This window comes from Copadichromis virginalis, linkage group LG17, assembly GCF_057382275.1.
Source record: "Copadichromis virginalis isolate Kocher_CV1m ecotype Utaka linkage group LG17, C_Virginalis_male_GT1.1, whole genome shotgun sequence".
Taxonomy (NCBI): Eukaryota; Metazoa; Chordata; class Actinopteri; order Cichliformes; family Cichlidae; genus Copadichromis; species Copadichromis virginalis.
The window spans coordinates 15,071,731-15,088,959 of NC_140634.1; the positions used below are offsets into that span (position 1 = coordinate 15,071,731).

Genomic DNA, 17,229 nt, shown 5'->3' on the forward strand with positions numbered 1-17,229 from the left:
TCAGTGCTGTCGCTCTCTATACACAGTTCGCACGATTGCAAAGTGAAAGCAAAAAAACAAGCGCAAATTCAAACGCGATTTCAATATGTCACATATTGACAGTGGCTCACCGATGCCAATGACATAATTACCCAGCTACATTTCTGAAAGAATGCAAAAGCATTGACATATATTTTTCCTTCCTACAATAGCCCGACGGGCAGGGCAGAGATAGATTTTGGTAGCCCGACTGGAAAAAATCGCTAGCTCCAGGACGTCGGGCTAGCGATATTGCAAGCCCTGTATCTGATTGAGGAATCACTCATCTTTGGAAAAGAGAGTTTATTACAGAGAAATGTCTCTTTCCAAAATAAAAGCTATACTATCCGCTTCTTCTGGGCTATATTCTCAGCAGCATAAGGAGAATCATGTGCTAACAGCTGTCTAAATGACTCGGCTAACGTTAGTAGCATGCTTGTTGTTTTGGTCTTTGCACTAGGATGATGTCGGCGTAAATGTGCAGTCATATTCGTTGTGTTCCCGCTAGTGCTTTCAGGTTAATCTCGTTGAAATGACCTTAACGCCACAACACGGCAAATCTCCGTTAACGAGCTACCGCCGATCGCCCCGTGTGTGGGGCTAGACGGCCAACACGTTAACGAGCTAACTGCGCTAACACACTAGTTCCCACCCATGTAATTGAGCATTGCATGGCACATCCAACATACTGTTTTACTTTAGTCCATGACTCGCTTACCTTCAGGGTCATACGTCACATGAAAACCAAAATAATTCCAAACGCCAGATCTGAATGAGGGTGGGGGAGGTCCATCTTGCAAGGAGAGCTTAACTTCTGTCTCGCTAGCTTGCCCTGCGCTCTTCCTCCTGACTATGCTGTCTGTGTTGAGCGCTCAGTGGATCTGCGCTCGACAGTGCAGCCTAGGCGGAGTAGTCGAACGCAGATTCACTGAGCGCTCAACACAGACAGCATCGTCGGAAGGAAAGTTGATAAAATAAATTACAAATGTTGTATTGTTCGATACATATGCGTACCGAACCGAAAGCACTGTATCGAACGATTCAATATCGATACGAATATCGTTGCACCCCTAATATATATATATATATATATATAATTATTATGGTAATTGCTCTTTCTTAATTATATATATTAAATAAAGAAGAAAGTACAATAAGTCTAATAAGTCTAATTTTTACAGAGGAGTTCACATTTTGCACCTAACTAAGACTCACTGCTGCACAAATTCATAACTCAGCATGTGACCACTGAGTACATTTCTGCATGTGTACATTTCTGCTTCTGGGCTACAAATCCAACATGATGATTAGTGAGCTTTAAATATGCTCCGAGCCTTATTTTCAAATGAGAGCCAGGCTGGTTTTACTTTTCATGAGTCTAACCATGTCCTGACTCCTGCTCTGTGGTTAGAGATGTGAGATTAATCTCCATCTTTTCATTCCGTCACTTATTTAAAAATAAATCCACCTTCTCCCACATGAGAAATAATAAATATGTGTGGTATGGTTCTGTCTTCTGAGGGCAGCAGGTGAAGAATTTTATAATTCAACAGGGCTGCATGAAAAATATAACACAATTCACCACATTTAGCCTGGAGCCTGAATAGCAGACTTGATCATTTGTATAATATAATGTATATCACTGTTTCTTAGCCCAGAGGAACATCATATTTTCTATCTGACACAGTCATTTCTCGACTGACTTCGTTCCTCTTCGTCCGCTTGTGTGTGCTGTCCAGATCTTAATGATTCTCTGTACCAAGCCCCACCAGCATCCAGTGGACCTGTAGAGCTCCGCCAGTCTCTAGAATCAGGTACGGACCCCTTCAAAATAAGTTAAATGTTGGAGCAAAAATAATGTATAATAATGTATTCAGTAAATATTTACTGAAAGGTTTTTTATGAGGTGCCAGTTCAATCAAACGTCCAAGATAAGGCGGTAATGAGCTGAGTCTCAGACTCTGAATGTGACTGATTTGTCTGAGTATTTAAGGAAAATATTGCTTGACCATTCATATCTAAATGATAGAAATATTTTAAATCATATCACAATGAAAGTGATCATTCTCTTTACATCTCAGTGTCATGAGCTGTGTACAGGCAGAAACTGTGGACCCAAGGTGCAGACACTTTGAGCAGGCAGGCAGGGCAGACAGCATAGGATGAGGGAGACCACAACACAGATCAAAGAAAACACAGGGCTTAAATACACAGAGGGAGCAATCAGGGAATGGGAGACGGGGGGGAAACACAGCTGGGACAAATCAGGGCTAAGACATGGGAAGCAAAACCAAACACATTAACATGAGACACGAACCTTTAAAGTAAAACAGGAAACATAACACAGAGACGTGGACTTGACAAGGGGACACAGCTGACAGGGGAGACAGAGCAACTATGGAACACAGAGACATAAACTATAAGACAGAGAACTCTAAGAAACCAAAAAACTAGAAATGATAAATAATATCAAAATCAAAGTTCAATAATGATGTAAAACTGAAAACCCCTAACACTCAGAACCTGCAAAGATTCTCATATTGCCTCTTTGCATCCTCTAACTTACTCCCATCTTTGGCCAAAATTAACTATTGTCTCTGGGAATGGGCTTGACTACCAGTATGTCAGTGTCAAGTTGACAACTGCTGATCATATTTGGTGATGTGATGTGTGGTGATCACCAGCTGGAACCAGAAACATGTCACCAAACAGCTGATTAGTATGAGGTTGACATGAAAAAGGTTATTGTAACCAGTGTGTCAAAGGTAGCCCTTAAAACATTTTCCATTATGTTAAAAAGGGACAGTGCTTTTGATAAAAGTATCACTAAGTATCAGTATCAATAATGTTACGACCCGTCTAGGACCAGGCAATAACATGAGTGAGGCACTCGCTCCCCCCCCCCCAAGACCCAAGCAGCCACAGGAAACAAATCCGTTCTTTATAATGCCATTTATTTATAAAGTGAAAAAGAGGAACAACAAAAACGGGAGTGTCAACACTTCAGGGTGAGCCAAGGCCAAAGTAATAAATAAAAACAAATCTACACAAATCCCGCACCCCTGACCTTACCAAAACAAAGTCAAAAATAAAGACAGAGTCTGACCTCCTTAACTAATTCAAAACAGGAGAAAACGGGTGATCAAAAGAAACGGCTGCTCACCCCTACCCACTCCACTTCCACAACTTTCAAGCCACACTGCAGCCAGTGGCTGCCACAGTTACACTGCTGGGTCATGAGGAGAAACACGAGGACCTCTCCCGCCATAACACTCCAGCCTCCTTTTAATGGGCGGGTCCTCCAGCTGGAACCAGTCACGTCGGGGCGGTGTATCCACGCCCCAATCGGAGCAGGGCCCTGGCACAGCTGAATTAACATAAAAAGATGCATCACCTGCACAAAACAAAACACATGAACATGCAAGTTCGGAACACTAAGAATATAAATACCAGTATTTGTATTTATAAAATCCTGACACTACCTATGACTTATTTTTTGACTCTTGGTGTCGGCATGGTAACTACTGCTGTACTCCCTGTCTGTCATGGAAACTTATCAGCACACTGTAAACCTGAGGAAATTTAAAATTTAAAGTTAATAAACGTAAAAGTTCAAGCATACAAATCTCACCTTTGTGTTCTTTTTTAATTAAGCAAAAGTCAAACAGGACCTTTGATAAATCAAAACTGTAATAAGTCAAAAGTGCCTCATTCAGCCATTTACACTAGCACCTTTTTCGACACTGCAGTGGTTTCTATCTTATATTCACATATCGGTGAACACATCAGAGAGCAACTTGGGTTTCAGTATCTTGCTCAAGGATACTTGACCAACCGAATTAGCTGATGACCTGCTCTAGAGTATTGTCTTTTATAACATCAAACACAAAGGAGCTATTCATTTATTTATTTTGTAGAAGGAAAATCTGCCCTTTACACTTGATAGCATTTAGTACCATTTTAACATTGCTGATGATTGTGGGTATTTCTTAAGAGTTCCTAATAGAAAAAAATGACCAGACGTTTCTTGCCTGTGTTCAATGAGCACAGAGTAGCCTAATACACGTCCATGATCAGTGATCCAAACACTGTGAGTGTAATATTCACAGGCTCTGGTCATGCAGAAAAGCTCACTTGCACGCATGTGGTGTGAGTAAACAGTAAATACATGGCTTTAATCTGCACCAACTACTTACAGTGTAGATATTTAGCATTTAGATTCACAGCAACAACAACATCTTTGATTTTAAGGAAAATTTCATGGAAGATGTTCACACATTAAATATTCTGTTGTAGGAATACTAAACTGAGGGAAATGAAATAATTGAATTATCGATAACTGGGGATCCTCCAAGCGCTTCTATCACAGACCCAATGGTTGGTAAAAAGATACCTTTTTTATCTTTTAAGTACTTTATTGTGCCTTTAGGGGTACAAAAGCTTGTCTCATGGGTTGTATCTTTTAAAGTATTGATGTTGTGTCCTTAGGCTGGAGTCTAATCTAGCTGTCATAGAAAGAAGACAGGGTACACCCTGGATACACTCTGACATTATTAAGTCATTAATTAATTTATCATGCAGTTATTAAACGTGGGAGGAAATCCATGCAGATACAAGGAGAAGATGCGAAGTCCACACAGGAACATGGCAGCCAAACAGGAGAATTAAATCAAATTAAATAAGGGACTCTGACCCGAAGGATGGAGAGCCAGTCCAGACCAGGGGTATCTGGGATCTAACAAAGTGCAAACCAGAAAATATCCTGGGCATATACAAACTGTGGCACAGTGGTTCAGTAGTTAGCACTCCTGTCTCACAGGAAGAAGGCTCCTGGTTCCAATCACAGCAGGGGCCTTTTTAAATGGAGTACATGTCCTTGCATGGGTTTCTTCCAGATGGTACCTTTGCTTGAATCGCATAAAAGAATGTTAAAATAGTGTGCTTTTTACTGCTTGATAATATATTGTATATCTACCATTCTGTATACATAAATAGCTGGTGTTCCAGTAATTATTCTTATTGATTAGATTTCTCTATATTGTAACAGCATGGGCGAAAACTGTTTTTTAAACTCTATCACTATTACCAGTTCTTTCAGGTCAGATAATTATTGAATTATTGACTTACAGGCACCTCTTTTGTTTCACTTAACACTGACTTCACACAGGTCCCTTTTCTCTTCTTGTTCCACACCTCGTAGCAATAACTGCACAAACATGGTTGCTCTATTCAGAATTGTCCTGAATGCATTCAAACTGGTAAACGTACAATGACATGAAAAAGCATTTTGCCCCTTCCAGATTTCTTTGGTTTTTACATATTTGTCACACTTTCAGGTCATCAAACAAATGTTATTGTTACAGAAATATAACTTAAGTAAATATAAAATGCAATTTATTATGGGTAAGCATTGGCAGGAGTACCAAAATTACTCCAGAGTAGAAACACATCTAATCCGGGAGATAAAAAGAGAGGAAGAGACTGAGCAAAAATGTGATCCATCTTTGACTTCTGTGGCAAAAACCTATGCCGACCAAAAAAAGAACATAAAGGCTTTTATTAGGTTTAGGGGCAATTGTCTGCTAACTATAGCTCAGTGGAGCAGATCATCTACTAGTTGGAAGGTTGGTGATTTGATCACTGGCTGCTGTAGTCTGTATGCCAACATATCCTTGCTGAACCCCAAGTAGCTGCCCTATTTGTTCATCAGAGTGTGAATGTTAGATAGAAAAAGCATAGAAAAAAGTGCTTGTGTGAATGAGGGATGTTGTATGAAGTGCTTTGACTGCTTAAGTAGAGTAGAAGAGTACAAAATAAAAACCATCCCATACTACACAGGGGCCATGGAGGTTTGCAAAGTCCTATTCTTTTGATAAATGAAATCATCATTTTAAAAATATTTTTTATTTATCGAGGCTACCTTCATCTAACATAAAAATGTGTTTGATGTCATGTAAGTGTGTGCAAAATGTGCTAAAATATGCCACAAATGCTTTTTCACTGTACTGTATATGTAACTGTCTAAAAGCTATTCGGTTAGCAGACAAATAAGATTACAAGTGAAGCCTTCTTGTGTACTAAAATAGCAACATCAAACATTTGTTTTAGCTTGTGCACTCAATTGAAACTGAAATTATGTTTCTTATCTTTTCAAACAAAGTGACTCTTGCTAAAATTAAATGGGCTCTTCCTTTTGCTGTGTTGGTTAATTTGTAATCATCTGCAAGCAACAAGTGGATCATCAGAAAACACAGCTCCAAAACCAGGCAAAGTAGATAGTCAGGAAAAAAGACAAAACTTGGCCAAATTGTAGTATTTGAAGTTCAGTTTTGGCACCACCAGGGAGTGCTCTGGCTCTGTACTTTAATTTTGGGAGAAAGGGGAGGGGAGCTCACAAAATTACACTCTAGACTCCACTCTCAGTTGGAGCATGGTAAGCAGGTAGCTGGCCAGGAGGATATGAGACATTTATTCTTAGTTTTTGTTATTTATGCTTATGATAGTGGGTCAAAAACAGATATTTCATTAGTTCTTACCAGTATGGTGTGATGTTATATAAAGCTTATATAAAACTGAACTTTGCCCTAACACATGTCCACTCTCTGGCACATTTACATGGAATTATTATTGTTAAAATATTATTTTTATTGTAATAGCAAGAAGAATATTAAGATAATGGTTAATCGAGTGCACTCCCTCTAATTTTATATATTAGTAATATAATTTACAAAGTAAATCTTGAATGAAGATAATTCTAAAACTATTTAGAAATGTATTTTATGGACTGATGCAGAACTAATTTCGGTGTTTCAGTAGTTATGCTACCTGGAATCCTAAGAGGTTAGCACTAATGATGCTACATCACTATTATGTATTTTTCATCATTTATGTTATATGTTATTGTCTTTCTAAGTCTTAAAAGAAATACTAAACACACACACACACACACAGCTATAAACATAGGCTTAGGTAATACATCATACTTTCAAAAGGTTTTAAAAAGACTGAAGACATTGGATGCTGAGCCACACAACATAGTAAATGGACTGATTCTTATATAGTACTTTTGTTATTTATCCGAGCAACACTCAAAACACTTTACACAGCTTGCCAGATACATGTGTATAGATACATGCGCACACACCTGAAACCTGACCCTTTTTAGACCATTACCATTGGGCCAAGATATGCACATATTATTGAATTAAAGAAGCTGACATATAGGCAGAGAAATATATAACAAAGCCCTGACATGCACACCCAGATATATGTTAAAGCATAAAGGGGCTGAATGACAGAAATTGCATGCACTCTATAACTGTGTTCTGTATGATATGTGATCTAATAGAGGTGGACAGAGTTTATAAATGGCCTGTATTTATATAGCGCTTTACTAGTCCCTAAGGACCCCAAAGCGCTTTACATATCCAGTCATCCACCCATTCACACACACATTCACACACTGGTGATGGCAGCTACATTGTAGCCACAGCCACCCTGGGGCGCACTGCCAGAGGCGAGGCTGCTGGACACTGGCGCCACCGGGCCCTCTGACCACCACCAGTAGGTGAAGTGTCTTGCCCAAGGACACAACGACCAAGACTGTCCAAGCCGGGGCTCGAACCGGCAACCTTCCGATTACAAGACAAATTCCCAACTCTTGAGCCACGATCGCCCGCATTTATATGGAATATAAATATATCAAAAGGTAACTTGTGGGGAGATTTGTGTTGACGTCTGAGTATGAGGTCATGTGAATAGTCATAAAGGAAGGGTTTGGATGGAATACTGAAGGGCACGTAGGGGTGGTATATGTGAGAAACAATGGAGAGAGAGTGGGAGGGAAACAAGAAAGGAAACACTGTCTTCCTCCGTGCCTCAGCATCACACACAGGAATATTTTTCTCTTTCAATCATGGTTTTGAATTACACACTCAGAAGAAATACAAGGCAAAGATAAAGAAATATAATGAATGAGTGTTTTTCTTTAAGTATAGACTGTCTATACTGCAATCACTGTGGCTGATGTAATATCACCTGTTGGCTTGTGGAATCCACATTTTGAAGCCTTAATGTTTAACTTTTGGCCACCACCATGTTAGCGTTTCACAGACCATATTGACAATATTTGGATGATGGAGTGGAGTACTAAGTTATCAGCTAATGCAAGTTTGTTCCACAAGCTGCACCAACAAAAACTGTAGGGGGCACAGATATACGTGCCTACTAATTGGTATTACCTAAAAGAATAATAAAGTACTAGAATTTCACTAAACAAAACTAAAGAACAAACTTCTTGGATGGCCTGTACAACAAAGATTTGTTACATAGTTCTGTGAAGCAGGGTCCAAAAAGCAGAAACTATAATACCATTTTGAACATTCAGCAAAGAGCTAAGTTATGAAAAAATCTCATTATTAGCCACAGTGCCTTTGTTATGAAGATGTGACTATTAATAGAGCCCCAAATTGTATTTTGTACTACAAAGGCTGTAAAGATACGTTTTACCCCTGAGCCTTAATGCTGTATCGTCAACAAGAGCAGCCCAGCTGTATAGGGCAAAATATAAGGTGCACCCTGGACAGGTCCCCACCAATAAACCTAAACCCACCAACTGCATGTCTTTGGACTGTGGAGAAAGCTATCAGAGCGAACCCATCCAGACATGGGGAGAGCATGCAAACTACATACAGAAAGGCCTTGGCCAGATAGTGGATTGAAACCCAGGACCTTTTTACTATGAGGCAACAATGCTAACCACTGCAACACCCTGCTGCCCTATTAAAAAAAAAAAAAAATTGACAAAGAATAGGCAACAAAGTCATGTTTGCTCTCATGGCAATCCAGTGTTCCACAGCCAGGAAGAAAACTGCATTTTTCCTCCTGTATCTGAGGTTTGACTTACGGACAAACTGTGGTTTGCACAGAAGTCCAAGAATAAAAACCCGCTCAGGGTCAGATCCTTGAACCCGTTCCTCTCAATCACGCCCCTCCAGGTCTCATTGTTGTTGCCCAATGAGCGTTGAAGTCTCGGTCGGTCCGCTAGGGCCTCAGCTCCTGGTCGCAGCCCGGCACACATTGCACCCGACCTCTACTGCCTGTGGGGCCTGGCGCCTCCTGCAAGTGGTGGGCCTATTGCTACAAAGTCAAAGGTTAACCAGGAAATATGCAAGTCTTGAAGGTCATATCCAAATCCTCTATCCATGTTTGTATACTGTGTATGGTAGTACATTTATATACTGCAATAGACTTAGATTGCCATGATGTACTGAGCGTTTCTCCTTCTCTCACTCCTTTTTCACTGACCATGTGTTTATACACTCAATTTAATTATGAGTTATTATTAATCTCTGGCTCCCTTCCAGAGTGTGTCTACCTCTTGTTGCGGCTTCTCTGAATTATTTTAGGGTCTTTAATTTAGAACATTAAGTGGCTTTAGGAGACTTTTGTTCTGATGTGGCACTTTGAAAACTAAACTGAATTGAATAACTGATAATAGTAAATAAAACCTTTGTTGGAACGGTGTTCTGATCAGTACGTTGCAGAGGCAGTGAAACATCAGTCTGCAGGAAATATATCCAAGCTGCTTAAGTACTCTGCCTTCTCTGTTCTGCATTTGTGTTGCATGTTATGGAATAATATTATGTAACAGGGAGTTGTATATTGTACAGAAATTCTCACATTATTCCACAGCCTCAGATCCTGCCAACTGACATGATTGGCTGTGTGTGCTTTATTTGGTATGTTGCACGTGTACAGTATTTTCTTAGAAGAGTCAAAGTGAGCGTATAAGTGTCTGAGTTACTCTGAAAGGGTTTAGGAACATTACCTCATCAAATTGACCTGTGATTGGTACATGGCCTGAGAGTTGCCATGGTAACAGCTAGCCTTTTTTAGCAGACTGGTTCTGCCGTGCCCACACAGCGCTCAGTGAGTTGGCCCAGTAACACTGTGTGTGTGCTGGAACTTCTGTATCTGTGAGTACCAGCATGTGTTTCACACCTGAAGAGTGACAACATCCATCCATCCATCCATCCATCTATCTATCTATCTATCTATCTATCTATCTATCTATCTATCTATCTATCTATCTATCTATCTATCTATCTATCTATCTATCTATCTATCTATCTATCTATCTATCTATCCATCTACCTGCCATTGCCACCCTGGCAAATGGTACACACCAAGAGTGATGCTTGGTTGTTGGTGTACCCTGCAGTTTATTTCCTCCTGCAGCTAAAACATCTTGTTTGAGATAGTGGATCAACTGAGGATTTCACTAAAAGCTATTATAAGTTGTGCAAAAGTACTTTAGAGTTTAAGAATGTTCTTTCTGTGAAAAGTATAAAAGTAGTAGTGTTTTTTTGATTTTATTACAATGGGAAACATCTTTATTTTGTATGTGTACTAGTATCTCTGGTGTGAGGCCTCTGAGTATGTGTGTTTTATGCTTTTAACTGAGTTTGAAGTAGTTGCTTGTGATGATTACATGGACGTGCTCAGATATATGCAAACACACAAACACTGTGCAATGGCACAGAGTGGGCAGTGTCTGTTTTGGAAATGATGACTCATGTTCACTTAAACTGTTACAGAATATTCTGCTACACAGAATATAAAACAGTGTGCATGGAAGCATAGAGAGACACTGCAGATAGATGAGGACATACTACTTTGTTATCTTTGCTCACATTTTCCCATGAAATTATTTGGTTGCCTCTCACAGCAACAAGCAATCTACAACACCGGAACTCTTAAATAATATTATTTCTTTTTGTATTTTTTTAGTGCTCTTCAGTCTCTCTCTGTCTTCCCTTTTGAACTTTTATGTCCTTTTTTATTCACTCATTCATCGCCATTCCTTTTCTTCTCCCTTGTGCTTCAGTGACAGTGGCTGCTGAGTTCAGCAAAACAGAAATTAAAATCGCTCCTCTACTCCATCTTTTTCTTCCATCTGCATCCTTCTATTCTTTCTGTCTCTGCTACCAGTTGTCTCCCAGTCTCTGTCCTGCTATTGGTTGGAAGTGATGTCATCATCTTCCTCTGGGGTCCGTCAGTAACCTATTGGAATCCAGTAATTTTACAGTCAGCAGCTGCACATACTCATAAACAGCTGATCAGACATTCGTTCACAGTGGATGTGTGGTGGAAACAGTCAGTCAGTTTGTCGCAAAGCATTTGGTAAAAATTGAGAAAATGGTTCTTTGGCTCCAAATACAGCAAGTATTTTTAAGAACTTGCTAGAGGAACATTTTATTCCACTAACACTAATTGCATTATATATTTATTATTTTTCACCCAAGAGGGAAAACAAAGTGTAGAAATATACATTCATATTTTCTTGCAGGTGTATTACTGACACTATTTTACAGCGGAAGAAATGTAAGAAATATTGTGTTCTTGAGAAATAAAGTAAGAGCCTAGAGGTGTGGTGTGCTTTTATAGGAAAGAAGAACCTGTCAGAGACATCTAATTACCCTTCATTCTGTCATTAACCACCCCTCACTCCCATCTTAAAAGGTATTATTGATTGGCCCACCAAAACAAACAGAATTTATAGAGTAATTTCTCTTGTCACTTCATCTTATGGTGGCAGCAGCATCTGAGCTGATCTCTGTGTTCCAACCAATGACTGTATAAAGGTTTTTTACACTCATTGGTTGTAACAAGCTGTGGCTAATGCCATGACACCTCTGAAAAAGAGATACTGAAGGCTAGACCTTTACTCAAAAAATAACTATTTCAATGAACATAAAAAATAATGAAAAGGATTTTCATGTGATTAAATTAAATTTATTTTAGCATTATGCAATTCTGTTATTCAAATTTAATGTACTTGAGTTGGACCAACGTAATTAAATAATGATGAATCAACTTATTTACTCCAGTTGAGTCCAACTTAATTTAGCTGAGTTGACCCAACCCATGCAAATGAAGTTAGTCTAACAAAAATACTTAATGCTAATAGAAAGTAATAGATTAATCTGAAAATCCTTCCCATTATTATTTTAAGTTCATTTGAAGAGTTATTTTTGGAGTGTCCAATAAAATCTAGAGTCTGTTTAACATAAAACTTGAATGGCTTTATAACAACTTTCACGTAGCTGTCACTCCATCCATCCTCTTATCTTTATCAGAGTTGCAGGGGGGGCTAAAATATAACGACCACCCAATTTCATCTTTTTGAGTGTTCCAGGAGAGATGGAAATTGCAATGCTGTACGTTTTCACAGACAATCAAAACAATTGTGTTTGCGTAATTTGCAGAGTAAGAAAAAAAGGAATTGAATGTCAAGAGACACTATCAGACAAAACATGCTAATTCACATTTCCTATCAGAGAGCAACCATGCTGAAAAACCTTTCACAGAGAGTGTTTATCAAAGACTGTGTTATGAAATATGTGAATGAAAAGTACATTTATTTTGTTCAGGCTTGAACACACCTAATCACCATAATAATACAAACGGTTGTATTATTAAATATAAAATGTTTTTTTTTTTTAAAAACAAAAAAAACAAACCCCCACAGTTTTTATGTTTCGAAAAAGGAATGAATGATTATTGGCCCCTGAATGATTTTCCATTAATAAATCTGGCACACTTGAAAAAAAGTCTGGATACCCCTGATATAAGCCATGACAGCATGATTTCCCAAACTTTAACCTTTATTGGCACCATATATTAATACTGTAGAAATTAGTTAGTTTCTAAATATAAATCTTTAGTGGTAGAAAGTCAGAGACAGGTAAAATTCATATTATTCATAGTTATATGATATAGTTTATATTCAACCTGAACAGACTTTGACTTTTAGGGCTGATACTGATACCAAAAACTCTGATATTACTATGGCAGCCAGTTTTCTTTATACATGTATATTTATTTCAGGAATATGTTTTGCAAACTGTTTAGCAACTTACTGTAAAGACAGTGACCCTGCTCCACTGTCTGCTCAGCTGTTATGCTATTCTGCTACGTGCTGCAGACTGTGCTTTGCTTGATATACTAGTGTCATGCATCAATATCTACTATTTTCGAAAAAATGCATCCATGTCCTCTGTACTGAAATCTTTTCATGTTTTCCAGTGTAACCAGTGGGGCTTTTGGGGAGCTGACACTCACAAGGGATTGATGTTTTTGTCAGTGTTAGCTAAAATCATACTGAAATGTGTTCTTCTCAGCAAATATAAATCCTAAACCAAAATGCTGCATAGCAGTTATGAGGGGATTTTTACAGTTCTGAAAAGTTAATTGGATCAATCTGTGTTTCAGCGATGGACTGTTAAGCAGCTGTCAAATCATTTTAGCAAATAGTCTACAAAGAGTTTGCACAAATTAGACTGACCATAGCTGTGGCTTTCTGATCGCGTACTCCTATGGGAGAGCTTGTTCTTGGATCCACTTTTTTTTTTTCTCATACTGGAGATTCCAATGCAAAGGGCTCATTGTATTTTTTCCCCAGACTGCCACTGGCAATCACATTAATGTTAGTATTTGGAAAACAAAGGAAAAGGAAAATGTGCAATAGGCAAAGTAAACTGTGTTACAGTTTTTCTCAGTCGCTTTGGTGCATTTCTCACAACAGAATTGAACTCTCCACCACTACTAAGGCACTTCTCAAAACAATTAGTGCAAACTGCAAAACATGGTGGATAACTTGCAAAAGTGAGTCACTCCATCAAAAAGAAAAGTCAGGTGTCCAAAATAAGTTGTCAATGCATCAACAACAAATCCCTTGAGCAAAACAGACAATACATTCATCAAAAGCAAGTACTGATACCAAACAAAGTGTCAGGGCTGTCACAATTACAAGTCATTACACCAGCACCTTTGGTCACAAAATCAAATGGTTTGAACATGTTCTCATTGTGACGGATTTCTTTGTAGGTGCTTCCCAATGACATGTCAAGTCTGGACAGCATGCATGGCATGTTGAAAACCATAAATTGTAAAGGAAAATCAAGACACTCCATATGCACTCTTGATAATATTTAATTGAAACTGTTCACAGCATTGTGCAAACTGGGGAAATACAGTAAATCAAACATTTTACAGCAAACATAAACTCACTTAGACAGTAAACCTCACTCCAGTGGTTATGAAACAAAAAAACAAAACTGAAAAACAGACACTGCTGCATATCAATCATTGATATCTAGACGCTCCCGTCTGTCTGCCCACATATTTGCATCAACATCACAGCGAATGTCAGCTCTATCGATGCATCGGGGAAAGTATCTTCTGGAGTGTCAACTCCACTCTCTGCAGGACTCTGCTGTGATGTCATCACAAGCTGCATCCATAGCTGCTAGCAGGGTCATTTGGGTATGTGGATGCCTGTCATATACCTTCCACCTCCAGGAAGAGAAAAACTCCTCAATTGGATTTAGGAATGGAGTGTAAGGAGGAAGAAACTCCATAAGTATCCTGTCGTGTGCTGCAAACCACTGCCCGACTACAGCAGAGTGATGGAAGCTAACATTATCCCAAACCACTACATACATTGTCCGATTGTCACCAGGATCATCCCTTTCATTTTGTGGGATTAGGTCCCTATAAAGAGCGTCCAGAAAAGCCAACCGGTGTTGTGTATTGTATGCACCAATACGAGGAATATGGGTGTGAACGCCATTTTCTGAGATTGCTGCACACATTGTAATATTTCCTCCTCGTTGGCCTGGGACATCAATGGTGGCTATTTCTCCAATGTGATTTCGTTCACGCCTTTTGCAAGATTGAATCCCGCTTCGTCAAGATATACAAACGTGTGCAGGGGTTTCATGGAAACTCCTTAAAAATAGGGTTTTCAAAATGGGTGTACAAAGTGTTTGACAAGATGTTCAACAATTTTGAGTGCACTGACACAAGCAATGCAATGAAGACTATTAGTTGTAAGGACAATGACTATTCAGCCGGTACAAGTATAAATAATTGTGACATTCATGATAAAAGAAAGGAGATAGTGATGAATAGGAAGTCAAACGTGACCATTCTTTAGATATTTGTACTCACTCAACTGCTTCATGTCCAAAGGCATTTGCCTTTGGACGCAGTGAACGTGAAACCGCCACAGGGTTGTGCCAAAACGACTACATGTTGTGGTGGTTGAACTAACTGTTGTGCAATGTTTAATTCTGTTGTGAGAAATGCACCAAAGCGACTGAGAAAAACTGTAATGAAAAAATTCTGAAAGTGAGATGAGTAGAGTCCAGAACCAAATCATTGTAAATGTGGTAAAAGCTTAAGCATTTACTGAAACGTTGAATATTTCAAGTACTTTCCCAGTTATCCCATGGTGGAATACCCTATTAACCATATATAACATCATTTAACATCATATAAGGTAATCAGAAAACTGATCTGGATGTGATAATTATTTCCATTGTAAAAAGACAAATGTTTTTAACTCAGTATGCTGAAATGATGATGGGGTAATGCTTCTCTTCTCTTCTCTTCGCTTCTGCTCACTTCTTCTCTCAGATGCTTATCTCTACCATATGTTGCCCTGTAACATGAATGACTAAAGAGATACCTGTGGCTCCACCGTCTGTTGGAAACACTTACACATACAGATTTCAGTTTTCTGATCTCGGATGTTTTGGGGCAAATTAAAACCTTAAATTCTTTGCAATCTTTTTCTAAACAATTCTGAACAATTCTGTGATCACAAGAGTGCTCTTGCCGTGTTCAGGCAGGTATCAAAATAACCACCACATCTGTTCTGTATGCCAGTGTGATAGTTTTTCTACTTCTCTCTTTCTCGCTCATCCCTGTGTTTTATTCTCTGTGTCCTCCTGTTCCATCTATCTGAGCTCATGTTGTGATATCAGAGTGTGTGTGAGCAGAATTCCAAGGACACATGGGTTGACACAAAGGTGACTTGGGGACCTAGCGGTAGTCATGGGAACTATATGATTATAAGCAAAAACACAAATTAAAATGGTTTAGACTAACATTATCACCCGAGGCACCAAACACACAACCATGTAACATACTGAAAGGGTTCCACCCAGACTGCAATCCTAAATTGGATGAGCAGAAGAAAATGAGAATTTTTTTTTCAGTTCTCTGTTTATATAGAATAAAATATATATATTTTCACAAATTTAAGAACAACACAACCCAATATATACTATTAAATAAACTAATGTTTATTTTGTGTCATATCAACACTATTTCACGCCATAAAACTGTAGACGGCTGGCTGTATTTGTTTAAAATGGATGGCCAAAAAGTTGAATATAGGAGGAATACGAGACAATAGTAAGAATAACAGTGACATAAGTTGTCTGCTTTAGGATGTTCCACCAACATTTGAGTTTAATGCTTGAGACTTGGAGTGTGAACATCTTGACATATTTCCTCACATTTGGTCTTGTTTTTCACAACAGCAGCAGAGCTTTTTGACTGCAGATGTTTACATCTGTAGCTGCATCTGGTTGTGGCGGATACTGTGGCTTCAAAGCAACAAGGTTCTTTGTTCCAACCTTCTAGTTGATTGTGGTCAATGACCACAACCAAACAGATTGTTTGCGACATGCAGACTACACACGATATAAGACCTATGTCATTGACCTGGAGGGTTTACACTTATAGGTCAGTGATATGGGTATTAGGGTAACTGGGGATTCTAATAGAGTTGAGGAAGACTGTGATACTGTGCGATTCTTTTTTTATGTTGATGATCAGTTTTGATTTTATATTCATTTTGTATATGCCACATTTATAACTGGAGTATATAAGGAATTGATAAATCAGGTAATCGGAGCAGTGGGTGCAGTAACTCACAAACTAGGCAAGTGGCTCCAGCAGATCCCAGGAGCATCATTTGGAGATCTCGGTCCAGATGAGTGCATATATATATATATATATATGTGTGTGTGTGTGTGTGTGTGTGTGTGTGTGTGTGTGTGTGTGTGTGTGTGTGTGTGTGTGTGTGTGTGTGTGTGTGTGTAGTGTACATATATAAGCATATGTACCATGTGCGGAAGGTAGGAAGCACATGGTAAACTTGTACTCTAAATAAAAAGCACTTTTTACTTGAATACAAATTACTTTGAGGAGGAAAAATTTAGTTTATAGGCTGTAAAGGCAAGTATACATTAAAAAATAAAAAGTCATGGATCTTTTTATGTACATAAACCCAAGTGATCTGCAAGTCCATTAAAATAAGCAATAAAGTTTAAAGCAGGAATATTTCAGCAGCAG

At 38.7% G+C, this 17,229-nt stretch overlaps 1 protein-coding gene across 1 annotated transcript in view; it reads left to right on the plus strand.

Moving 5' to 3' along the window:
- Positions 1 to 17,229, plus strand: part of LOC146689133 (rho GTPase-activating protein 45-like) — a 108,252-nt gene that overhangs the window by 71,474 nt on the left and 19,549 nt on the right. The window contains exon 5 of the mRNA XM_085437569.1: positions 1,758 to 1,832. Coding sequence (XP_085293695.1) covers positions 1,758 to 1,832 — 75 coding nt within the window. The remainder of the gene's footprint in view (positions 1 to 1,757; positions 1,833 to 17,229) is intronic.